Here is a 27,438-nt window from a genome sequence, read left to right on the forward strand (position 1 = left end):
AAGTTTCTGATATGATGTTGATTTCTTGAGGGAGGTGTTGAAGACAGATTCCCACACACAACTTCCACATGAGCTCTCATATAATAGTGACGGAGTTCTAGGTTGAAGAAACCAGACCAGCCATTATTCACAGCAGAACGTTTGTCCATGGGTTTTAATAATACGGTTTATGCAAACCTATTTAGATTTTTGATTCAATGGCAACACGCTGTGAACCTGAACTTGATCTGCTTTGAGATCAACTACCTCACCTACATACGAGTAATGAGCCAATGAATACCCGGTGAGTCTTGTAATACTTAGTAAGTACTTATAGTAGATTTAAGTACTTGTAGCAGAACAACATTCAATGTTTTTGGTACGTTGGAAGCAAGAAGAATGGACAAAAGTATTTTGTTGGTGGATGTGTAAAAATTCCCACAGTGATGTCCAGGTTGTGTTTGTATCCTGTGCCAAAATTCCCAAAGCAATTTCCATGTTGTACCTATTTGTTAGTGGATGTGCCAAAACTCCTTAATGTGATTTCCATGTTGTGTTTGTTAGTGGATGTGCCATGATTCCCAAAGCAATTTCTATAATCTATAATGCATTATTTTGTTAGTGGATGTGTCATAATTCCCAAAGTCATTTTCATTATGTATTTGTTAGTGGATGTGCCATAATTCCTAAAGCGATTTTCATGATTTGTTTATTAGTGGATGTGCCCCCCTCACTACCGCAGTAAACGGTGAATAAATACTTTGAGGAACTTACCGTTTGGACATGAAAATAACCCTCCAGCCGGCGTCTGAAATAATAAACAAAAGTCACTATTAGATAAACATAAAAGATAAAAGTCATTGCTGTGCCCATTTCTTTCTAAATCAAAGAAACCAAATTACATACCTAATTATCTTTTTAACCAACCGATCATATCTAGTTTTATTATTTTTTCATCACTTTGTTTTCCCTTTAAATCAACATTACATAAGATTGAAAGTCTTTTTTAAACCACAGCTTAAATTAATCTCGTATTTTCTTCTTCTACTCCTTCTTTCCTCCTCTTCCTCTTCCTCCTCCTCTTCCTCCTGATCCTATTTTTTCTTCTTCTACTCCTTCTTTTCTCCTCTTCCTCTTACTCCCCCCTCTCCCTCCTTCTTCCTCCTGATCCTATTATGCTACGTTCCGTGAAGATCATTTTCTAGTTTCATATTTTCTACAGTTCCACATTGAAAGAAATTGAAAGCATTGATAAAGTGTGGGTGCGGTCTACAATAGTCGTAGCATTGGCGTTGCTCTTATGTCACAAAGTAATGTTTCATTATCATTAGAGAGAAGTGAGAACTAGTGACAAGTTTACCTACTATTAACTCCCACCAGATGGTGTGGTGATGCAACATCGTTACCGCCCAATAGCACCTCCCCCACATCAGCATCTGTACATCAATATGACTGTAATTTCAGCAAAATCTACACCATGTGACCAAAGTTCAAATAAGTCAGAACCATAGTGACCCCTTGGTCTGACCAAAAGTATCTAGAATGGATCCACCACATACATGTTATGTCTACTGGTGTAGTGCTGTATTGGGATTAGAGAATAGAGCTCTAAACCACAATCCGGGTAACGCTTCCGTAATTATTACAAAATATGTACACCTATCTACAAACATTGCAACATATTGTGTCCAGCAGTAACCTCCAATCCTTCCTGAGGTTCCTCTGATTTATTAAGACATCTGTGGTTCCAAAGGATGAGCACGTTGCCAATATTTCAAGTATTGTTGGGTACCCATAAATTGTACCTGGGTAAATCTTACTGTTTAAAGTACGAGTAAGTGGCTAAATTTTTTCCGTTGTTTTAGAACTGTTGGCAACAAGGTAATCCAAGTTACCCAAGCTTACTAATCTTTCTTAACATTTATAGGTACCGATTGTGTATTCCTCATGAATTTGTGGTTTACTCTTTGAAAAAACTAACTATAATTGCAATATTATACCTTTGTATAAGGTAATCGTAGGCACTAATTGGAGAGTCTATGGAGCCTCTCTCAACCATCAGATAATTCAAGAGCGTCTGATTCCGTCTAAGCAATGATAATTACAGGTACCTAATACCTACCTACATATTAATTCAATGTACATAGTTCATACAGGAATTACAATTAATAAATTCAATATCAAGCTGAGGCATTACAATTTATAAATTCAAAATCAAGCTGAAGCATTACAATTAAATTCAATATCAAACTACTTACAGGCACTTCGTGATTCAAACTTTATAGGCGCTTTGTAATTCAAAATTGAATTATTAATACCAGAGATTGAATTATTAATACACAAGCGTGCATCGACATTTTAAAGAGGACATACGAGATAGTATTACAGGTGCTTTCAGTCTACAGTGAGACCTAGCTCTGAGAGTCAATGAGGCATATTTTACGTGATCCCAACGCCGGCCACTAGCACACTACAACCCATTATCACGACCTATGTATTATTTTCCATCTTGATATTGTTACTATATTTTGATTATTGTTAGACTTGGACTCAATTAATTTAAATCGATGGTACTGGATATACTGGAGCGATATACTGAATGGTACAGAATAGGAAGAAAAGGCTTTCAATGTGCTGTTTTTCCTTTCTCTTGGAAAATAGAATGAAATGGAGATGGAAGTCAAAGGATTTGACCAACTAGGACTTCAAATCTCTACTAACTGATTATCTCAGTGTCTTCAAGAGTCTTGACCGAGCAAACGACAACTGAGAGGAGGCTCATTCCTTCTTCAGCACTTTGGTAAAAAATATGGAACTCTTTCCATTTTACCTGCTAATCATTCGAATGAGATCTTGAACTTTTCATTATGGAAGGGAAACAGAGGAAAACCGAACAAATTAGGTAATAAATACCTAGATAAGTACACATTTTCCAAGGAGGTCCCTACATTAATTTTCTAAAAATGTCTATTATCTATTTGATAAAAGAAAATGACGTGGGGTTTAGGGTTAGACCAAATTTAAGCCTACCTAACAACAGGGTATAGATTCCTTCCAGGTATCTATTACACAGGTGGAAAAACAGTAAAATACGACATAGCTGAGCCCCAATGGGTTAAGAAATATTATTATGATTTATTTCCAATACGAAAAGCAACACATCTTCTTCACTTTGGAACAGTTTTCACTTTTCATTAATATAATTATCGAGTTGATATTATGTTGGATGTTATTTCTTGCAATAACAAAGATGTACATGTGAGAAGAGGAAAGAGGCTATTTTTCCTCGATACCCGCTGTTATGTTTTGTCAAATAAAATGAAAATCTAATAACTAGTAATAACAAAGTATGGAAAGATGTGTAAATGGTAATGATAATAATTAATAGGCTGTTATTTGAAACAAGAAAATATGTAGTGAAAATACAGATCATAATATTCACGTATATTAGACTAGTTATAGTTATACAAACATGAGTTGCATAGTTTTCAATCTATATGCACTTTCTTTCTTCAAGCTTTTCAGTTTTCACAAATGGCTAATAGCAAATAGCTAGAGCTAATAGATCAGCTGATATTTTAGTCAACCTGCCAAGTTAATCTAGAAAATATCTCTTGAATTCAAATGTTTACAATATTTTTAATTTGTTTTTCTAAATAAAGCAGGTCACAAGTGCCATCTTCTTATTATTTACTGTAGAATGTAGATATTAAGGTCAGTGCAAAAACTCCTAAATCAACCCTAGTAACAAGCTAGTAAAAAGTTTCATCTTCGAGGTATTCCTTAATAAAACAAATCTCTACTAACTGATTATCTCAGTGTCTTTAAGAGTCTTGACCGAGCAAACGACAACTGAGAGGAGGCTCATTCCTTCTTCAGTACTTTGGTAAAAAATATGGAACTCTTTCCATTTTACCTGCTAATCATTCCAATGAGATCTTGAACGTTTCATTATAGAAGGGAAACAGAGGAAAACCGAACAAATTAGGTAATAAATACCTAGATAAGTACACATTTTCCAAGGAGGTCCCTACATTAATTTTCTAAAAATGTCTATTATCCATTTGATAAAAGAAAATGACGTGGGGTTTAGGGTTAGACTAAATTTAAGCCTACCTAACAACAGGGTAGATTCCTTCCAGGTATCTATTACAGGTGTGGAAAAACAGTAAAATACGACATAGCTGAGCCCCAATGGGTTAAGAAATATTCTTAGTATGATTTATTTCTAATACGAAAAGCAACACATCTTCTTCACTTTGGAACAGTTTTCACTTTTCATTAATACATATAATTATCGAGTTGATATTATGTTGGATGTTATTTCTTGCACAAGCAATAACAAAGATGTACATGTTTGTGAGAAGAGAAAAGAGGCTATTTTCCCTTGATACCCGCTGTTTGTGTTTTGTCTATTAAATGAAAATCTGATAACTAGTAATAACAAAGTATGGAAAGATGTATAAATGTTAATGATAATAATTAATAGGCTGTTACCTATTTGAAACAAGAAAATATGTAGTGAAAATACAGATCATAATATTCACGTATATTAGACTAGTTATAGTTATACATGAGTTGCATAGTTTTCAATCTAGATGCACTTTCTTTCTTCAAGCTTTTCAGTTTTCACAAATGGCTAATAGCAAATAGCCAGAGCTAATAGATCAGCTGATATTTTAGTCAACTTGCCAAGTTAATTTAGAAAATATCTCTTGAATTAAAATGTTTACAATATTTTTAATTTGTTTTTCTAAATCAAGCAGGTCACAAGTGCCATCTTCTTATTATTTACTGTAGAGTGTAGATATTAAGGTCAGTGCAAAAACTCCTAAATCAACCCTAGTAACAAGCTAGTAAAAAGTTTCATCTTCGAGGTATTCCTTAATAAATTTCTCATGAACAAACTTAATAAGGAAGATCATCCTTCGTTAAAAAATATCTATTAGGCAATTCTTTATACACAAGAATAAAGTGAACACTTTCACATGGAATATAGGAATCTTCGAGTTTTGGTACACGCCCTAAGAACAATAATTTCGAAAATGAAACTCTCGTCTAATAAATCACAAGACGCAAGATTATTCGATTTACCAATTTACCTACATTGAGTTTATTATTAGCGTTTGCAGCTCAATATTATTAGTGGATGTGCCCAATCTACCAACTTACTACCTATACATACAACTGACCGGATACCTATACAACTGCCTATAAACTGACGGTAACCTACAACATTGGTAGGACATTCTAAACCTACAACGTACATATATTCTAGAATTTTGTAGCTAGGCTTTCGGACCATGAAGAGGTCCTTATTTCAATTGTTAAGGCACATAAGACCGTGAATATTGATCCTTACTTCAATTGTTAAGACCGCGTTTGCAGCTCAATATTATTAGTGGATGTGCCCAATCTACCAACTTACTACCTATACATACAACTGACGGTATACCTATACAACCGCCTATAAACTGACGGTAACCTACAACATTGGTAGGACATTCTAAACCTACAACGTATATGCTAGAATTTTGTAGGCAGGCTTTCGGACCATGAAGAGGTCCTTATTTCAATTGTTAAGGCACATAAGACCGTGAATATTGATCCTTACTTCAATTGTTAAGACCATGAATATTGAATAAATACTCGTACGTTCTTACGTTCTACGACTTGAAAATTCCAGACACCAGTAGGCCTTCGGAACATCCTTTGATGTTTTTAACATCCTTTGAATCGTAGGCACGAAATAATTTTATCCATAGCCTTAACTTCATCACGATTGCCAATGGTGATGCCAAAAGAAACCATTTTCTTCATTCGTGTCCTTCGTCCTTCCAGATTCTCTTAACCTTACCATTCACGAAATCACAACGGAGTCCGCTGGCGGCATCACTTTAGTTAACTACCTATGTATAATAGAGAAATCTCTCTGTATACCCATCTATTTGTCACTAGGCCACTATAAGTATCGGTATCAATAATGTGACTAAGTCTCAACTTTCAGAATCATGGAGTATGGAGTCAATCAAATACACACTTAGTCCTCGCAAAGTACCTAGTTAATATGCCTCGTGTATGGAACGGAATTTCTGTCGAGTGCAAATTTGTTGCTCTCAGGGAAGGAGAAGTTCCTATACCTCTAAATTTAGACCTCGATTGGACGCGAATACAGTTATGTAGGATGAGCTGCCCGAGGCAAACCAAATTCTAGCACACCAGATAGTTACACAGGTGGGATCTGGGGTCTCTGGTCAGGTACCAAACAAGTGCTTCGAGCAAACCGAGCCGGTTTTGTGTTTCTTCGATTCTCATAATTTTGCGTGAAATTAAAACGGATTTTTTTTCGATCGACAAGTGGAAAAATGAAGCAAAAGTCTGATATGACCGACATTTTGATGATAAAGATCAAAAGTTAGAAAGTAGAGTATCAACTGACGCCTGTAAATTTGCAAAAGTAATAGAAAAGGGTAGAAAGGGGTTCCAGTGTTTTGAAATCATATCGGCATTAATTGAAACCTTTATCTACTAATTGCATTTAAAGCACATTGTGAAAAGATTAAAGGAAGCTTTCAATTCTTTAAAAGAGGCATAGCTAATTCAGCGAAAACAAGAAGAAACTTTAAACTTGGAAGGTGCAAGAGGAAGAAAGAAATTGCATTATCATCTGCAATTCAGTGTACTGCATTCCACCGTTTCGTCACGGAAGCAAAATTACTATGAGGTAGATACAAAGTTATATACTTGGTAGCGAAGCCAAGAACGCCCGGGTCTAAAGTGAATGTGAGCTTACTTCTTGATGATGATAACCAATGTCCCGTTGCATGTCCTAGATTCGATCGACAAGTGGAAAAATGAAGTCTCCGAAGCAAAAGTCTGATATGACCGACATTTTGATGATAAAGATCAAAAAGTTAGAAAGTAGAGGATCAACTGACGCCTATAAATTTGCGGAAGTAATAGAAAAGGGTAAAAAGGGGGTTCCAGTGTTTTGAAATCACACCAGCGTTATTTGAAACCTTTATCTATCTTTATTTAAAGCACATTGTGAAAAGATTAAAAGAAGCTTTCAATTCTTTAAAAGAGGCATAGCAAATCCAGCGAAACCAGAAACTTTAAACTTGGAAGGTGCAAAAGGAAGAAAGAAATTGCATTATCATCCGCAATTCAGTCTACTGCATTCCACCGCTTCGTCACGGAAGCAAAATTACTATGAGATAGGTAGATATACGTATACAAAGTTACTCGATAACTTGGTAGCGAAGCCAAGAACGCCCGGGTCTGAAGTGAATGTGAGCTTACTTCTTGATGATGATAACCAATGTCCCGTTGCATGTCCTAGATTATGACGTCTTGGGTGCTAACATGTTCCGTGCTGGCATTGGGTGACATATGACAATAACGTAGCTCCTCTCCGGTACCACCTGGACTTAGATAGGATTTACTGATAGACAAGAGGAGTCGGGAATATACTGAATCCTTGGGAGGTCCTGGTTATAAAATTATATTTCATATCTAATTATTTGGACTTAGATAGGTAGGATTTACTGATAGACAAGAGGAGTCGGGAATATACTGAATCCTTGGGAGGTCCTGGTTATAAAATTATATTTCATATCTAATTATTTTCTACTTCCTTCAGAGATATCTCTTGCAGTAGACCTGATAGTGGGACAAAAGGGATTTCCTTTTACGGTGTAGCTGTGTACTGTGAATACTGTGATACATTCTTTTTCCACTCCTAAATATCTACCAATAAACTTCATTAGGACACTTAGCATGCGTAGTTAAAGAATTCGTGTTAACGCGTTGCTTCGAACTGTTGCCATTTGCGCCGTTGATCATGTATAAGTTATGTTGATGGAAACATTTAGGTAGGTACTTTGCAGGTATTCCAAAAAAACCGTTCAACAAATCCAACAGGGAAGTTCAGTCAGTGTTCAGTTGAAAGTTTCCATCAGTCTAATAACTGGTGAAGTGCACGTCAGGACCTAAGAGATCCTCCTAATGATGTTATACCTACTTCTAGATGTCACCAGAGGCACTCCCCACAACGAGCCTAACAGCACCTAGCCATCTGCTGGTAACAGTTTGTCAACCATAAAGAATTTACTGACAGTATCATTGTCATTGCCATCTTTAATGTGGCGCTATGTAGAATCTTGTCCTCGATGGAGATCATTTACATAACTATCTATATGGATGTTGATGTGACCAGGTAGAAGAAATGAGTATTATACGTTTCTCATGTAGTTAGGCAAAGAACGGGAAAGGTTAGGCAAAGAACGGGAAAAGTTAGGCAAAGAACGGGAAAGGTTAAGCAAAGAACGGGAAAGGTTAGGCAAAGAACGGTAAAGGTTGGGAATAGGAACCCTAGAGGTTCTCTTGCCTACTCTTATCTCTAGGTAAGAGACCCTCTAGGTACCTCTAGGGCTCATTCCTGAGAGAAGATGTAGTGGTGTACTTTACTGGCCGGCCATTCACGCTCAGATGACTGTCTGTCAGACCGGCGCGTCCGAACGTGTGTGGCGGACAGGTGTAGTTTTAGAGACAACTATACCTACTGTCAACTCGCAATTCTTTTGATTTCAAAGATATGTACTGACTTACTCCCAAAGATCTTTTGTGATAAAAGAGTAAACAATCATATTTCGGCCAACGTCTCAAGTATCTGAGTATCTTCTAATCTGGTATTGTTTCACAAGCCAGTGAGTTTTTCATATTTTTTTCTATTATTATCATTAGAAACGTCCAGTAAATTTCCTATGGTATCTAACAGTTTCTAGCGCTTGTTCACAAAGCTGGCATGACTTGTGCTTGCAGATAAAAATTGTAAGTTTAACATGCTGAAATAAATAGGACACACTTTCCATTATTATGCTCAGTTGTGATTTGTACAGTGTTTGATAAACATGTACAATTGTAGTGTGGCGGAAAAAGCTGGTCTCTCAGACGGTCTGAAAACTGAAGTCGGAAGCTTTTTCCAGGATTGATTAATTCATTTTCTGTCCTGTATCACTTGGACTTTCTTGTATACTAAGATTACCAAGAAATCTGGCCTATTTCTTCTGTAGTTTTTTGAGACTAATTGATTTGTGATGAATATAAGAGTAGCGGATATTGTCCTCATGTTTTGTAGATCATTTGGAATACTTTGCATATTCGCCTAACCAATTCCTTACCGAATGATTGTGCAGTTGGAAATTTTACTGCGCCTTTTCTTTAAACTTCAAAAGGACTTCTTTGAATTTGCATAGCATGTTAGCTGCGTCTCTAGTAGAAATACGTAACACTCGTACACAATACAGAAAGCATTTTTCAAAAGGACTTCTTTGAATTTGCATAGCATGTTAGCTGCGTCTCTAGTAAAAATACGTAACACTCGTACACAATACAGAAAGCATTTTCAATCTCTCACTAGACTCAATAGAAGTAGATCTTGACGATGTGATAATACGTGATATGCATTTTCAATCGATTTCGCCATTGTGATATTTAAATTCAATATGAATACGCTGAGCACTACTATTATTGTCATGATGGCCATTCGGTTCAAAGACCTCTCCGGATTGGCTATTAAAATTTTATTATTTTCTACACTACACCAATACTGAATGTGTTGTGAGTTGTGATTCTAAGCTGCATCTCTGGAGGGAAACAAACAAAGAAGGTGTAGTTCCTCTATAGTTAGATATCTCAAGAGTAATATCTCCTCACACATTTTACTAAATACCTAGTATTTACCTACAATATTGTATTTACCAACTTATCTACAATTCTTTTTGTTGTAACGGTTATTTTCAAACTAGAAAAGTAACTGCTATTGTTTATTCAGTAGTGTTAATTGTTGTTTTTGTTGCTAAATGATATTGGTACCGTTTGAGTGTACTCTGTTTGTTTTTGTTAGCATTGCTGTTTGGAAATAGTTACCGATGGTTACTGTTTGAGCACCATTCTAATTATTTCTGAACATTGTTTGTGAGTTTGTGGCAAGTTTTTTTCATGTTTCGCATTGTTGACTGGGATAATTAGGGACATTTGTGTCGAAAAGATGACGAGAATGCAATTCTATAAGAGAATTTAAGAACTTATTTAAGACATTTAAATATAATGAGATGGAAAGTGAAGAAAACTATTGAAAAACTTCGTTGATTTTCTTCTAAATAGGCTTGCCAAACGTCCCGAATTGGCCGGGACAGTCCCGAATTTCAGGGGGTGTCCCGGCGTCCCGTTCAGTTTTTCATTTTGATGGTAAACTCTAAGTTTTTGGTTTCTGCATAGGTGCCTTTTATGACTCTTAAATTGCATGCACGAGCCCATGTCTCTAACTAAAACAACTTCAATCATAGATTCCTCTATAGTTAGATATCTCAAGAGTAATATCTCCTCACACATTTTACTAAATACCTAGTATTTACCTACAATATTGTATTTACCAACTTATCTACAATTCTTTTTGTTGTAACGGTTATTTTCAAACTAGAAAAGTAACTGCTATTGTTTATTCAGTATTGCTAATTGTTGTTTTTGTTGCTAAATGATATTGGTACCGTTTGAGTGTACTCTGTTTGTTTTTGTTAGCATTGCTGTTTGGAAATAGTTACCGATGGTTACTGTTTGAGCACCATTCTAATTATTTCTGAACATTGTTTGTGAGTTTGTGGCAAGTTTTTTCATGTTTCGCATTGTTGACTGGGATAATTAGGGACATTTGTGTTGAAAAGATGACGAGAATGCAATTGTATAAGAGAATTTAAGAACTTATTTAAGACATTTAAATACAATGAGATGGAAAGTGAAGAAAACTATTGAAAAACTTCGTTGATTTTCTTCTAAACTATCCAGAATATCTCGCAGTAGTCTTTAGTCCTTCATGTTCATCATCAGTTTTGCATGGGTTTGAAAAGCATGCGTTTGTAAAGAACGCCTAGTTTTCGGTCTCTAAATTGAAAGATGGGCTAATGTTCATCAATGTTCGCGGATTCGCGTCCCGAATCGACATTTTGGATATTTGGCAAGCCTACTTCTAAACTATCCAGAATAGGTACCTCGGAGTAGTCATTAGTCCTTCATGTTCATCGCTTCATCGTCAGTTTTGCATGGGTTTGAAAAGCATGCGTTTGTAAAGAACGCCTAGTTTTCGGTCTCTAAATTGAAAGATGGGCTAATGTTCATCATCATTTGAAAAAAGTTATTCATCAAACTGTCAGAAAATCAATATTAATTGATTTTTCTTGATTGAAGGTTGAACTCTGGAGCGCCCAATAAATTTGATTTATCCTCAGCCGAAACGAGTTTGATTGACATGGCTTGTTCTATGATTTGATAGACTGTCTTGGGTCTCAGGCTTGTGTAAGGAAGAAGATCAGGGGCCTTAATTACTTTCTATTACCCTTACGTATAGGGAACCTATACAAGGTAATGAGAAAGTATTGCAATCGGTCCAAATTTTCAAAATCGGAGGCCTTAATTTTTTTAATTCCATCTTTGAGACGTTGGCCGAAATATGATTGTTTACTCTTTTATCACAAAAGATCTTTGGGAGTAAGTCAGTACATATCTTTGAAATCAAAAGGATTGAGCCCATGGTCTGTACGTTACGTACGTAACGTACGTACGTACGTACGTACGTACGTACGTACTACAGGTTTAATAGCTGTGTACTGTGAATACTGTGATACATTCTTTTTCCACTCCTAAATATCTACCAATAAACTTCATTAGGACACTTAGCATGCGTAGTTAATCAAAACTCCTGAATGTGATTTCCATGTTGTGTTTGTTAGTGGATGTGCCATGATTTCCAAAGCAATTTCTATAATCTATAATGCATTATTTTGTTAGTGGATGTGTCATATTTCCCAAAGTCGTTTTCATTATGTATTTGTCGGTGGATGTGCCATAATTCCTAAAGCGATTTTCATGATTTGTTGATTAGTGGATGTGCCCCCCTCACTACCGAAGTAAGCGGTGAATAAATACTTTGAGGAACTTACCGTTTGGACATGAAAATAACCCTCCAGCCGGCGTCTGAAATAATAAACAAAAGCCACTATTAGATAAACATAAAAGATAAAAGTCATTGCTGTGCCCATTTCTTTCTAAATTAAAGAAACCAAAATATGTACATACCAAATTATCTTTTTAACCAACCGATCATATCTAGTTTTATTATTTTTTCATCACTTTGTTTTCCCTTTAAATCAACATTACATAAGATTGCCATAAATACGTGCGGAAGAGTCGATAAATTAAAATACCAAGGTCAAAGTAATTTGAGCTCAAGAAATTTCCTCAACCCTTGATTGGCATCCTTCTACAAAAATCGTTTAGTCCGAGTCAATGAAACCTAGTCCCTATAATATCTTAAGGAGGTGGTTCTGTGATTGTATTTTATAGGGAGGAAAAAGAGACAAAAGTACTTTGCACCGTAAATGATACTATACCAGATATGATACTCCGCTTTAGCTGCACGCGGTTCAATACAACCAAGTTCTTTCTCTCAACCTGCTCGTACAAAGGGTTAACAGACTACACTTTTACTTTGCACCGTAAATGATACTATACCAGACATGATACTCCGCTTTAGCTGCACGCGGTTCAATACAACCAAGTTCTTTCTCTCAACCTGCTCGTACAAAGGGTTAACAGACTACACTTAGAGAAACCCACAACGTCAAGGTCATGGGCGTCTGTGGGTGTGACCTGACTTCACGTGACGTCACGTGATACTCACCTGCGGTGTGGAGGGGTGAAGAAGAGACAGTATGACGACCAGAAAGGTCGCCAAAGAGGGAACAAACATCACTTGAACTCCTCCAGTGTTACGGCTATCTGAAAGCAAAAGAAATGGGAAAGGTTAGGCAAAGAACGGGAAAGGTTAGGCAAAGAACGGGAAAGGTTAGGCAAAGAACGGGAAAGGTTAGGCATGCCTACTCTGACTACACTTAGAGAAACCCACAACGTCAAGGTCATGGGCGTCTGTGGGTGTGACCTGACTTCACGTGACGTCACGTGATACTCACCTGCGGTGTGGAGGGGTGAAGAAGAGACAGTATGACGACCAGAAAGGTCGCCAAAGAGGGAACAAACATCACTTGAACTCCTCCAGTGTTACGGCTATCTGAAAGCAAAAGAAATGGGAAAGGACCTACTGTTGGACAAACAATCTTGAACTTGACTTCAAGTTAGGGTGTCCTTAGGTCGTGTCCTCGATGGAGATCATTTACATAACTATCTATATGGATGTTGATGTGACCAGGTAGAAGAAATGAGTATTATACGTTTCTCATGTAATACGAACCCTAGAGGTTCTCTTGCCTACTCTTATCTCTAGGTAAGAGAACCTCTAGGTAACTCTAGGGCTCATTCCTGAAAGAAGATGTAGTGGTGTACTTTACTGGCCGGCCATTCACGCTCAGATGACTGTCTGTCAGACCGGCGCGTCCGAACGTGTGTGGCGGATACGAGTAGGTACATAAAAAATAAGGTGTGAGCGTCACACGACTTTCCTTATCCTATTAAATTATGCTTATTTGGGTATTTTTCTATTGTAACTTTTACAATATCTCTAACCGTTTAGTCAGTATAGCTGAAAACCGCCAAAAGCGGTCGAAAACCGCCAAAAATCGGCCAAAATACCGCCAACCGCAGCACCTATCGTAAACAAAAGTTTTGAGCTACATCCTTGTCACTTTTGTGGACTACATCACTTGGAAACTCAGGGAAAAAAGTTTCTAAACTATAATACATATGTAGATGAAAGCTCACGTGACGTGATAGTACTGTGTTTCTTTATTTGCAGGGTAGACCAATTTTGAGGTCAGATTTTATTATTTTACTCTTAAGTCTTTCAAGATCTCAAGGAGGGAAGTAGAAACTCTTTTCTTAGCATGTGATATGCAGCATTTTGACATCCACCTGCAATGCTGTCCAAGTGAATGGCAAGCTAGGGCATTTCACATTTATTGATGCATGTCTATCACAACATGCGTCATCTTATTTCAACATGAGATCACTTTCTGATGAGGATTCTATCGACTGAAGATGTCAATGGCATGCTCAATCATACAGATGGCAATTTATGGCATACGAGATTAACCCTTGGGTACCTTCGTTCCATCAAATCTTTCACTTGGAAACTCAGGGAAAAAAGTTTCTAAACTATAATACATATGTAGATGAAAGCTCACGTGACGTGATAGTAGCGTGTTTCTTTACTTGCAGGGTAGACCAATTTTGAGGTCAGATTTTATTATTTTACTCTTAAGTCTTTCAAGATCTCAAGGAGGTAAGTAGAAACTCTTTTCTTAGCATGTGATATGCAGCATTTTGACATCCACCTGCAATGCTGTCCAAGTGAATGGCAAGCTAGAGCGTTTCACATTTATTGATGCATGTCTACCACAACATGCGTCATCTTATTTCAACATGAGATCACTTTCTGATGAGGATTCTATCGAATGAAGATGTCAATGGCATGCTCAATCATACAGATGGCAATTTATGGCATACGAGATTAACCCTTGGGTACCTTCGTTCCATAAACAAATCTTTTGATTTCAAAGATATATACTGACTTACTCCCAAAGATCTTTTGTTATAAAAGAGTAAACAATCATATTTCGGCCAACGTCTCAAAGATGGAATTGAAAAAAATTAAGGCCCCTGATCTTCTTCCTTACACAAGCCTGAGACCCAAGACAGTCTATCAAATCATAGAACAAGCCATGTCAATCAAACTCCCTTTTGATTTCAAAGATATGTACTGACTTACTCCCAAAGATCTTTTGTGATAAAAGAGTAAACAATCATATTTCGGCCAACGTCTCAAAGATGAAATTAAAAAATCTGGTGTGAACATCACACGACTTTCTATTACATTTGAGTATCGAACCCGCAACTTCTCAACTCTAAGTCAGAGAGTGCCAAGATAGCATCGGTCATCCAAGCATGCATTTTGAAGATTTGATTAAACCGGAGGTTACTCCTAGAGAAGACTCGCAGGTTACCAGAATTCAAGAGATTACGTAACAATTTAAAACACCTATTAGCATCTCTTATACACGGTACTTGAATACTTCACGGTGATTGAACATTTTTGAATATGAAAGAAATGGTTCTCCGTAACTCAAAGAAGTCTTGAAAAGAGATCTCTTCCTTCTAAATCTATTCAGGATCACAGGATCAGTTGACCCATGTACACCACTTGAATCCTTCGGAACGGCTGATTGAACATTTTTGAATATGAAAGAAATGGTTCTCCGTAACTCAAAGAGGTCTTGAAAAGAGATCTCTTCCTTCTAAATCTATTCAGGATCACAGGATCAGTTGACCCATGTACACCACTTGAATCCTTCGGAACGGAATACGACGTAGAAAATAGGTGGACCAATCCCAGAATGTTACACATGTAGCAGAACCGATAAGTCCAAGTCAATCTCCAAACCTTTTACTAACTGGTGGACCAAGCCCAGAATGTTACACATGTAGCAGAACCGATAAGTCCAAGTCAATCTTCAAACCTTTTACTAACTAAACTTATACTCGTGGATATCCAGGTAATAAAATAAGTAAGTAAATATTATTTAATGCAACTCATTAAAGCTTTGAACTTTTTAATCGAGGTATTACTAAATCCTTTGTGTTTCTTGTCAAGAGCTCTTACATTTCCTAGAGTGACAACAGTCTAGATTTTCTGCCAACTTGCGCAAAGCGCTAATGTTAGCGCATGTCGGGTTATTGTTCGCTTTACCTAAATTTTCGACGCGCTACTGACAAGTATACTTGCAACATGTTTTTAGAATGTCACAGTGCGGTTTTTTTGTCTCAGCCAAACAAATGTGTGGAGAAAGTTGGTTGTTGAAGAAACTTGAAGTCTCGTACAGGTATTAAACTCTATTGATGAAAAAAATATAAAGACTATAAATACAATATGTATCATAAGACAAAGCTATGTCTCTAGGAATGTGTAGGTACTGTGTAAAGATAGGTAGGTATCTATGTATGAGGCAGGTTTTTATGGGTACAAAAAGAAGTAAACCTGGAACCAGATACATCTGATGGGAATGGATGGCGGAGCACATAGATACAACTTGTTGATCAAACAAAACGATGAATAATGGAAATATGGTGTAACGTACAGACCATGGGCTAAAAACCACTTTTTTGAAATCAGGGGACCCCAAAACGGATATTTCCACCCATTTCCCGATTTTGAAAATTTGGACCGATTGCAATACTTTCATTACAGTATAGCCGCTAAACTGTAGTAATAGAAAGTAAAAAAAAATCTGGTGTGAACATCACACGACTTTCTATTACATTAAACTTCTCAACTGTAAGTCGGACAGTTCTCAAAGTTTCACCATTCGATTCGGCGTGAAAAATCCCATGGGATCAACTATTCACATGCTTACTTGTTAATGGTTCACGAATAAAAGGGAAATTCGTTGACACCGGGGAGTATCGAACCCGCAACTTCTCAACTGTAAATCAGAGAGTGCTAAAAGTAGCACCATTCGATTCCGCGTGAAAAATCACATGCGATCAACTATTCACTTGCATATTTGGTAACGGTTCACAAATAAAAGGGAAATTTGTTGACACAGGGGAGTATCGAACCCGCAACTTCTCAACTGTAAGTCAGAGAGTGCTAAAAGTAGCACCATTCGATACTCCCCGGTGTCAACAAATTTCCCGTTTATTTGTGAACCGATACCAAATAAGCAAGTGAATAGTTGATCCCATATGATTTTTCACGCGGAATCGAATGGTGAAACTTTTAGAACTGTCCGACTTAATGTAAGGGAAATTTGTCGACACAGGGAAGTATCGAACCCGCAACTTCTCAACCGTAAGTCAAACAGTAAATCGATTCAGGACGTCTGTACTTATTGTGCACGCACTAAAGAATTTATTCAGAAACGCTAAATATCATCCATCAGTAGCACATTTCCCATTCTAGTTTCGGAGTACAAAACTACCAAATGATGACAATGCTCCCATTACTTTGTAAGACTTGGAAGCAAGAGGCAATAAGCATCTCAAAAATATACTCCTGAATGGTATAGAAACTGGAGTGATTCAACCAAGTTCCAGCAGGTCTTGGCTCTCATCATTGGATATTATATTTTGACAATCGAATTGGATTGATAAGTGTGAAATTGAACTGGACCAATGAGTACCTTGTACCTAGTTACAGGAAAATGGAAGAAGAAGAATCAATGTCTGCTTTGAAAATTATACAGAATCATCTACAATACTCCGTCCATCCGGGCCATAGACTGTGACTGACCCAAAGAAGGAGAAGTAGGTGTTAATGTAGAACTTGTCAAACAAAGCAGTAATAAGTTCTCCTAAAATTTAGCCTCGTATTAACTACAAATATAACCCCCCAAATGAAAAATGAATAGCTCATTATAATCCAAATATGAAATCTACAGTGCTATAAGCTGGCACCATTGGAGGGTCCTATAAACTACCACCTTCAGTTACAGTAGATGGATCTCAAAATTGAAGAGCATCAACTTCTACACTTTGTCAATATCCAACCATTTAAATGCTCAGAAGACGGAAGAAAAGACCAAAAGCTTGTTGGACTGTGAATGTCCTCTGAAATTTTTAATAAAATCGATTCAGGACGTCTGTACTTATTGTGCACGCACTAAAGAATTTATTCAGGAACGCTAAATATCATCCATCAGTAGCACATTTCCCATTCTAGTTTCGGAGTACAAAACTACCAAATGATGACAATGCTCCCATTACTTTGTAAGACTTGGAAGCAAGAGGCAATAAGCATCTCAAAAATATACTCCTGAATGGTATAGAAACTGGAGTGATTCAACCAAGTTCCAGCAGGTCTTGGCTCTCATCGTTGGATATTATATTTTGACAATCGAATTGGATTGATAAGTGTGAAATTGAACTGGACCAATGAGTAGGTACCTTGTACCTAGTTACAGGAAAATGGAAGAAGAAGAATCAATGTCTGCTTTGAAAATTATACAGAATCATCTACAATACTCCGTCCATCCGGGCCATAGACTGTGACTGACCCAAAGAAGGAAAAGTAGGTGTTAATGTAGAACTCGTCAAACAAAGCAGTAATAAGTTCTCCTAAAATTTAGCCTCGTATTAACTACAAAAATAACCCCCCAAATGAAAAATGAATAGCTCATCTCTAAAGGAAATTTAGCTAAAAGTATACCTACCTACTCGTAGGTAAATTCCACGAATGTACGTCCAACACAACAGATAACTAACTACTAATTACCTACACGTTGAACTTTAAATACTATACCAGCATGTAACATCTAAGTATTATGATCTGAAACGAAGCATGGTTATTTTATATGCTAATAGTATTGTGAGATCATTCAGGGATGACACATAAGGAAGAAAGGTATAATAGCTCATCTCTTAAGGAAATTTAGCTAAAAGTATACCTACCTACTCGTAGGTAAATTCCACGAATGTACGTACAACACAACAGATAACTACTAATTACCTACACGTTGAACTTTAAATACTATACCAGCATGTAACATCTATTATGATCTGAAACGAAGCATGGTTATTTTATATGCTAATAGTATTGTGAGATCATTCAGGGATGACACATAAGGAAGAAAGGTTTATTTCTTGTATACTAAGATTACCAAGAAATCTGGCCTATTTCTGTCTGTAGTTTTTTGAGACTAATTTGTGATTTGATCATGATTTTACGAAGGTTCATCTCTGCCTTCATGAATATAAGAGTAGCGGATATTGTCCTCATGTTTTGTACATCATTTGGAATACTTTGCATATTCGCCTAACCAATTCCTTACCGAATGATTGTGCAGTTGGAAATTTTACTACGCCTTTTCTTTAAATTACCTAAGATACATCTGATGGGAATGGATGGCGGAGCACATAGATACAACTTGTTGATCAAACAAAACGATGAATAATGGAAATATGGCATACGATATCAGCATTACTTTCACCATCAGCATGGAATATGTGAGTAGCTCCACACCTGTCACTAATGCTCAAAGAATGACCTAAGATACATCTGATGGGAATGGATGGCGGAGCACATAGATACAACTTGTTGATCAAACAAAACGATGAATAATAAAAATATGGCATATGATATCAGCATTACTTTCACCATCAGCATGGAATATGTGAGTAGCTCCACACCTGTCACTAATGCTCAAAGAATGCTCAAAAGGACTTCTTTGAATTTGCATAGCATGTTAGCTGCGTCTCTAGTAGAAATACGTAACACTCGTACACAATACAGAAAGCATTTTCAAAGAATGCACATAATTGCAACAAATCGGTTGCTCTTTTTTATATCAACTTTGCCTTGAAGACCTTAGTGGGTAAAAGATTTAAGTCCTTGAAGATAAAGACGTTATTGATTTAGCTTTTGAAGACCAATCAACACTATCCTGCATCAGTCAGAATAAATTGCCTTGAAGACCTTAGTAGGTAGGTAAAAGATTTAAGTCCTTGAAGATAAAGACGTTATTGATTTAGCTTTTGAAGACCAATCAACACTATCCTGCATCAGTCAGAATAATTTGTATTGTGTTTGGAGTAAATATACTTCACGAGTAGGTACATAAAAAAATCAGGTGTGAACGTCACACGACTTTCCTTATCCTATTAAATTATGCTTATTTGGGTATTTGTCTATTGTAACTTTTACAATATCTCTAAGTCAGTATAGCTGAAAACCGCCAAAAGCGGTCGAAAATCGCCAAAAATCGGCCAAAATACCGCCAACCGCAGCACCTATCGTAAACAAAAGTTTTGAGCTACATCCTTGTCACTTTTGTGGACTACATACCAAATTTCAAGTCTCTAGCTTATACCGTTCCCGAGATAATAATGAATTACAACGAAAACCGCCAAAAGCGACAAAATACCGCCAAGCGTTGCACCGACCTTAACCAAAAGTTTTGTGTCGCATCCTTGTCAGATTTGACAACTGCATACCAAATTTCAAGTCTCTAGCTCGAGATATTTTGTTTACAGACACACAGACAGACACACACGGACCAATAGCTGAAACTTTGGATTTAGGCTCTAGGGACCTCAAAACGTGTTTTGGCACTAAAAAACTGACCATCGAAAATTTGACCCGATTACATTAGGTACTTTCCTTCCTATAGGATAAGGAAAGTAAAAATGGGAAAACAAGAGGAACAATTTGCGGAAGTAGCTACTAATTCATGCGATTTGTTAGGTGTCTAGGTTTATGCTTGTACAATGAAGAAATCAATCAAATACCTACCTAGATTAAATAATACAATGTTGATAGGAAATGATTATATTGAACCGTTGGTCACTCAGAACAAAATGGTGCTTGCATAAATGTTATGCATTTATTAGAACACCAATTAACTCACTCAAATTATTCAGTTTTGGAATTTAAACTTTGTCAAATTATCAACCTAATTTTAGTTTTTGATGGTTTTTCCTTACCAAATTGAAGATACTAGATCAAAAACAGTTATAGAGCACACTTTGCAGCTGTTGCATATCAACACACCATACCTGAAACAATCAAGGCAAAATAATAAAAAATTAATTTTTTTTATGTTTTTATAAAAAGAGTAAAACTGCCAATTTTAAAATAGGTAGATCACTACAAAAAGGTAATTCGAAAATCAGTAAGTATCTACTACCTACATACTGTCAAAAAAAAAAAAAAAAACATACCCGATAAGTCGATGAAAGAGGTCTCATACTCGTAAGTGTCACTACCTCCCTACCACTCTTGGGCCCTTGTTAGCACTCCAACCTAAATAACCAACCACAACCTATAGCGAACACAATGAACTATGTGGTCAACAGCATTCAAGTGAACAAACTGAACGTGAAACCAATAAAACTGATCATGACTGTATTGTGCATTTCTTGTGGTAAAGACAATTCTGTGACGTCAGCAGATTCACGTTAACATTACACAAGTTGTCTGATTGATAGATCTAATACCAATGCACAATACACATGGATGGTCAAACTGTGTAAATGTTAAGGAGTTATTTCTTTTCTCATGCAATATGTACGTATGTAGAGGAGAACTTTTTGGTACAATAAGCCTAGGCAAATATCTAAATAACCTACTCGTAGACTCGTACTACCCAAAAATCTGGAAGCTAAAGACGCTAAAGTCAAAATATAGCTATCAAATTATTAAATCCTCCAGAACCTGTAGAAATTGATACTCCAAATTATAACAATAACGAAAAGAAGTAGAAATACTACCTACCTACCTACCAGACACCAGTGAAGAAATAGAATACAACAATGAAGGAAAGGAATCTCCACCAATATCTGGCACTAAGCTTCCTCAAAATATTGTCAAGTTTGGTTGGTAAGTCAGGATAATCCAAATATGAAATCTACAGTGCTATAAGCTGGCACCATTGGAGGGTCCTATAAACTACCACCTTCAGTTACAGAAGATGGATCTCAAAATTGAAGAGCATCAACTTCTACACTTTGTCAATATCCAACCATTTAAATGCTCAGAAGACGGAAGAAAAGACCAGAAGCTTGTTGGACTGTGGAGGTCCTCTGAAATCTTATATTATAAGAACGAGATCCATTCACTCATTCACATTTCACAGTTCACATTTCACACACTGATCGCTCTATTTCTAGAAATTTGACAAATTATTGATACCTTCCAATACCAATAATAGGTAAAGTACATATCGTTCCCAGAAAAGACAGAAGACACACATAAATGCTTTTCTTGAGACTAAAAATTATCTACTAAAATTAGAATACCTATTTTGACAAATTATTGACACCTTCCAATACCAATAATAGGTCAAGTACATATCGTTCCCAGAAAAGACAGAAGACACACATAAATGCTTTTCTTGAGACTAAAAATTATCTACTAAAATTAGAATACCTATCAGCAGTCAAATATCAACGTTGGAAATACCTCGGGGAACCTCAACAGCACGAGAAGTTATAATAGAAAGTAAAAAGAATCAAACTATACTTGGCAGACTCATTCAAAATATTAGGCATCACTAAGGTTTGCCATTTAGTTAGATTACCTACCAATTATCAGACAAATCCTTGTGAATATTATAAATTGCTATTTTAGAGTTCAGATATAAAATGGTGACTGTAGCTGTTAATCCGACTCTATGCCTGCGTAGTGGACTCGGCAGTTCAATAGAGAATACGTTTACATATGAAGAGAAAACAGCCCCCAGACATATCCTTGTGAATATTATAAATTGCTATTTTAGAGTTCAGATATAAAATGGTCACTGTAGCTGTTAATCCGACTCTATGCCTGCGTAGTGGACTCGGCAGTTCAATAGAGAATACGTTTACATATGAAGAGAAAACAGCCCGGGGCCTTCCACTTTCTTGCTCATTATACACGCTGATCATGTAGAATGCTCGGAAGCTACAGGTCTCTAAACTCTCCACTGCTTATAACTGGGCTGGAAATAGGTTCTCTCGGTGTGAGTAACAATATTCATAAAGCACAAGTGGTAATTTTCCACCAGGTTTAAGTTCACGTGCCAATGCACGTGTTTTGTGGACCTTGATCTACTTGATCAGCGAAATTTAAGGCAATGGTCTTATTTTCAACTTTTCTCTAGTCAAACTTGGAAAAATTGAGAATCCTACATACATACGAGTAGTTTAGAGAAAAGCTTTGGCCTACAAATAGATATGTAATATATGCAGCCTGTTGTAAATGGCAATCCAAGTAACGAAGAAAATAATACACGCGAACTACGATAAATTCCATCATAAAACCGTTTAGAGAAAAGCTTTGGCCTACAAATAGACATGTAATATATGCAGCCTGTTGTAAATGGCAATCCAAGTAACGAAGAAAATAATACACGCGAACTACGATAAATTCCATCATAAAACCAGTTAGATTTCAAAATCCTGGAATCATATTCGCAATTATGCATTAAAGCTACTAATCATTTTAATAGCAACTGGTATTGTAGAATCGGGTACGAACTGAATAAAATGAACAAATCCTCAACTTGTAATAAACACAGAAAGATGTACGGATCGCACAGTAATAAATAATTATTATGAAGAGAAGAAGATGTTTGATTTAATGAAAAGTAGGTAGGTACCTATTAATTACAGTAAACTCCTTAACCTCTCTGTTAAACCTACACTCAGGGGATAACTTATAATGATCTTGGGTGGAAATTTGTTGCTATGAGGGAGATCCACTTGAATTTCAGATGCCGAAATTCAAGTGATTAGGTTTTCCAGATTAGAAGCTAACCTCATCCAAGTACCTTTAAAATGCTTTCATAGCAAGCTTTTCAAACTTACTATCATCTGAAATGACATTCCAGGTTCAATACTTCAATGCGGTGATGACTGATGAGCTTGTGATTTGCAATCCATGTGTGAATTTTCCTTCGCTATTATGATCATCAATATCATCATCAAACAATCGTGAGATTTTGTCAGTGTCATCACTATCATTGAAGATAATTATATTTATTATTTTATTTCTTTATTTTATTTTCATTGAATGGTTTGTTCTCACTATAAATGTTCATGGGTTAAGTGCAGCAGCAAGTGCAATAGACTTACGATGAATATTACCATGGGTTGTTTTATGATGGGTTATGTTGTATTTGATTTGTACCAACATGTAGCAAACATATCCAATTTTGATTTCGTAGGTACGCACTTTGCACCTACGTGTAGTTACACTATAGTTACTAGAAAATTAATCAACTCTACTTACATACATTCATAGCTCAGTGATCTCATAGAAGTCATAGAACTGAAGATCAGCGATAGAATGTACATCGTCATAACAAAGACATAATATTATGCAGAATGCAGACATAGGTTCTATGTTTCTATGTACATAGATAGTTACTTATCTATAAACCCATATGTTGCAAAATAACGAAATAATGGCCTTGATAGTAACAACTATTAATAAATTCTAAACAGTAAAGTCATGTTCATAATATTATGCAGACATAGGTTCTGTTTCTATATACATAGATAGTTACTTATCTATAAACCCATATGTTGCAAAATAACGAAATAATGGCCTTGATAGTAACAACTATTAATAAATTCTAAACTTGAAAGAAATCCAACAACAAAGTGTACATAAACCGTACACAAGTACCTATGGTAGTCATCTAAGTGTAAACAAAGCGAGAATCCATTCCACCTACCTACTCAGTGCTGATTTCACCGACTTTAAAGTCAGAAGGCTGGCTGGGTCGTTAGCCTCTGGATTTACAATGTGCTAAGTACTGGTCCTAGGTTGCCGCAGTGTTAGGTCTCCAAGAGATAACATTGTATAAACCGTACAAATAGCTATGGCATTCATCTAAGTGTAAACAAAACGAGAATCCATTCCACCTACCTACTCAGTGCTGATTTCACCGACTTTGAAATCATAACGCTGGCTGGGTCGTTAGCCTCTGGATTTACAATGTGCTAAGTACTGGTCCTAGGTTGCCGCAGTGTTAGGTCTCCAAGAGATAACATTATGTATGCTAGTTTGCTAATCTTCAAGTAGAAGGCTTTTGTGGTGATCAGGCTCAAAGACCTCAAAGTTTTCTTCTCTGACTTGGTGACATTTTTTAAGTTTACTTAACTGAATAGATTCAGGTACATACTAACTCTCAGGTGATAGAGCTCTTTAGTGCTCTTAATTTCATTCTAAAATCAGGTGAAATAGGTACTCAATAGGACAAATTAACTTAGGAAGCAGTCCATTGAATTGAATACATAGGTAAACATTGTTCTTCAAACTCTTCAAAGTTATCTTCAAGATATGAATACTGTCTACTGTCCCAAAACAAAGATGGATACATTTTGTTTACACAAGTCTCAATTGTAAATCCATGACAACACATGAACTGTAGTGTAAACATTAGATACTGGGAGAATTGAGAGTTACCAACCTCGATGACACATGACACCACCGAAAAAAACAGAGCTATCAATAAGAACATGGAACACACAGATAGAAAGATCAGTTAGCCGACTGCAGAAGAAGGGACAAAGATCAGTAACACATCGCATCGGTAGAAGAAGGAACAAACAAAGCTCCACTAAAGGAGTCCCAAGTTTATTCGAGGTCCTTGCAAAACTTTGTGATCATACTCTGATGTTACTTTAAATTTCACAACAGGATTTATAATGAGAGGACCTGGACTTTGATACGCGTCTACACCTGCGGTTAGCACAGAATATGGGATCTTTTTCATAACTATTAGATCTTTCATCAATGTCACAATGCGTGTTGACATTAGATATATGTACATCAGGATATTAATCTCCTCTAATGTGAATTGTGGTTACTCTGAATCTGAAACTTGTAGCTTTTGCTATGTAAGGGTGCACTTGTTTTGTTACACATTCTAAGCAATTATTCAATGTCAATAGCCAAGAGTTGAAATATTATGCTCATACAATGGTTGTGCAATTTTGAGGATTTGAAGTATGTCTAAGACGATAGGTTCCTTCCTATGCAGGACGCAGGTATTTTAAAAATTACTAGTAACTATGCCTACCTGGTTATAATGTTTGAATTGCCAAAACAAGTTGAAGTACGACTAGCTACGATTCCCGAATTTCACAACAGGATTTATAATGAGAGGACCTGGACTTTGATACACGTCTACACCTGCGGTTAGCACAGAATATGGGATCTTTTTCATAACTATTCGATCTTTCATCAATGCCACAATGCGTGTTGACATCAGATATAGGTACATATGTACATCAGGATATTAATCTCCTCTAATGTGAATTGTGGTTACTCTGAAACTTGTAGCTTTTGCTATGTAAGGGTGCACTTGTTTTGTTACACATTCTAAGCAATTATTCAATGTCAATAGCCAAGAGTTGTAATATTATGCTCATACAATGGTTGTGCAACTTTGAGGATTTGAAGTATGTCTAAGACGATAGGTTCCTTCCTATGCAGGACGCAGGTAACTATGCCTACCTGGTTATAATGTTTGAATTGCCAAAACAAGTTAAAGTACGACTAGCTACGATTCCCTTTAACCCTATTTTAGACTTCAGATATAGTTGGCATGTCTCCCAGAATGGACGTTTACTGCCTTTAGTTAGTCGTTGAAGGTTTACAAGAATGTTAGAATGGAAGATTAGAAGAAGGCCAAATTGCCTTGAAACAAGAGTTCTTTAAATGCCATGTTGTCTTACATTTTCAAATACTGTTAACACGTGTGTGGCGCTGACTTATTTAATTACGAACATTATTATGTTGTCTGTTGACAGGAATTTTATTTTTTGCCTATTGGGCATTGGTAAATTTTCGCCAAATTAGTTTGGGTCAAAGGGCAAGCGGGATGGTCCTAAAAAACTTTCAGATTAGAAAGTAATTATTTTAAAAATTACTAGTAACTATGCCTACCTGGTTATAATGTTTGAATTGCCAAAACAAGTTGAAGTACGACTAGCTACGATTCCCTTTAACCCTATTTTAGACTTCAGATATAGTTGGAATGTCTCCCAGAATGGACGTTTAATGCCTTTAGTTAGTCGTTGAAGGTTTACAAGAATATTAGAATGGAAGATTAGAAGAAGGCCAAATTGCCTTGAAACAAGAAATCTTTAAATACCATGTTGTCTTACATTTTCAAATAGTGTTAACACGTGTGTGGCACTGACTTATTTAATCACGAACATTATTATGTTGTCTGTTGACAGGAATTTTATTTTTGTCTATTGGGCATTGGTAAATTTTCGCCAAATTAGTTTGGGTCAAAGGGCAAGCGGGATGGTCCTAAAAAACTTTCAGATTAGAAAGTAACTGTCACTGTTTACTTTTTTTATACTTTTAACATTTACAGTTGATTTTTGGTACGATTTGTGTGACTAACTCAAAAGTTCTCCATAGTACATCTAACAGGTACCTTGATCCAGGTAAAGTTCGTTCCAGATGTCAATGAATCTGTGAGCGATGGTCATTGATCCTTCCTGAAACTTTCTCATAATCACGTTTCTAAGGAAAATGTATGGGTCTGTACATGATGGTTCATCTAGAACTAAATAATATACTTGCAATTGTATACATTTATTCAAATTTGACCTCAGGCTCCCACAAGTGCTACACCTTGGTTTATAATGCAATATGGAAGGTGTCACTAGAGCTCTTACAGGTAAAATAAATACCAACATGGTAGGTCCATTGGTACATTGCAAATCCATTATTTGATGACCTGTTGATCTCAGCATTTTTAGATAAATTCATTTTCTGTGAGACCAGACACGTAGATAATATTTATCCTTCGCACAATGGTTAACTGCCGTCCTATAGAGCAAGCTTTAAGTCCCACGGCCAAAGATTTGTATGTGTGTCTTTGAATGAAAATAAGGACAACCTTATGCAATGGCTGCAATTACTGTCAGGTATTCGTAAGTGCCTACTTTTAC

At 36.4% G+C, this 27,438-nt stretch overlaps 1 protein-coding gene across 1 annotated transcript in view; it reads right to left on the reverse strand.

Annotated features, from left to right (window-relative positions):
- The window catches only part of LOC103507945, a 93,448-nt gene extending 66,475 nt beyond the window's left edge, over positions 1 to 26,973 (reverse strand). The window contains exons 1-3 of the mRNA XM_026822676.1: positions 26,919 to 26,973; positions 13,005 to 13,102; positions 754 to 787 (exon numbers count right to left, since the gene is read on the reverse strand). Of these exons, the coding sequence (XP_026678477.1) occupies positions 754 to 787; positions 13,005 to 13,102; positions 26,919 to 26,973 (187 nt within the window). The remainder of the gene's footprint in view (positions 1 to 753; positions 788 to 13,004; positions 13,103 to 26,918) is intronic.
- Between the last annotated feature and the right edge of the window lie 465 nt (positions 26,974 to 27,438).

The sequence above is a fragment of the Diaphorina citri genome, unplaced genomic scaffold (genome assembly GCF_000475195.1).
Source record: "Diaphorina citri unplaced genomic scaffold, Diaci psyllid genome assembly version 1.1 scaffold354, whole genome shotgun sequence".
Taxonomy (NCBI): domain Eukaryota; kingdom Metazoa; phylum Arthropoda; class Insecta; order Hemiptera; family Psyllidae; genus Diaphorina; species Diaphorina citri.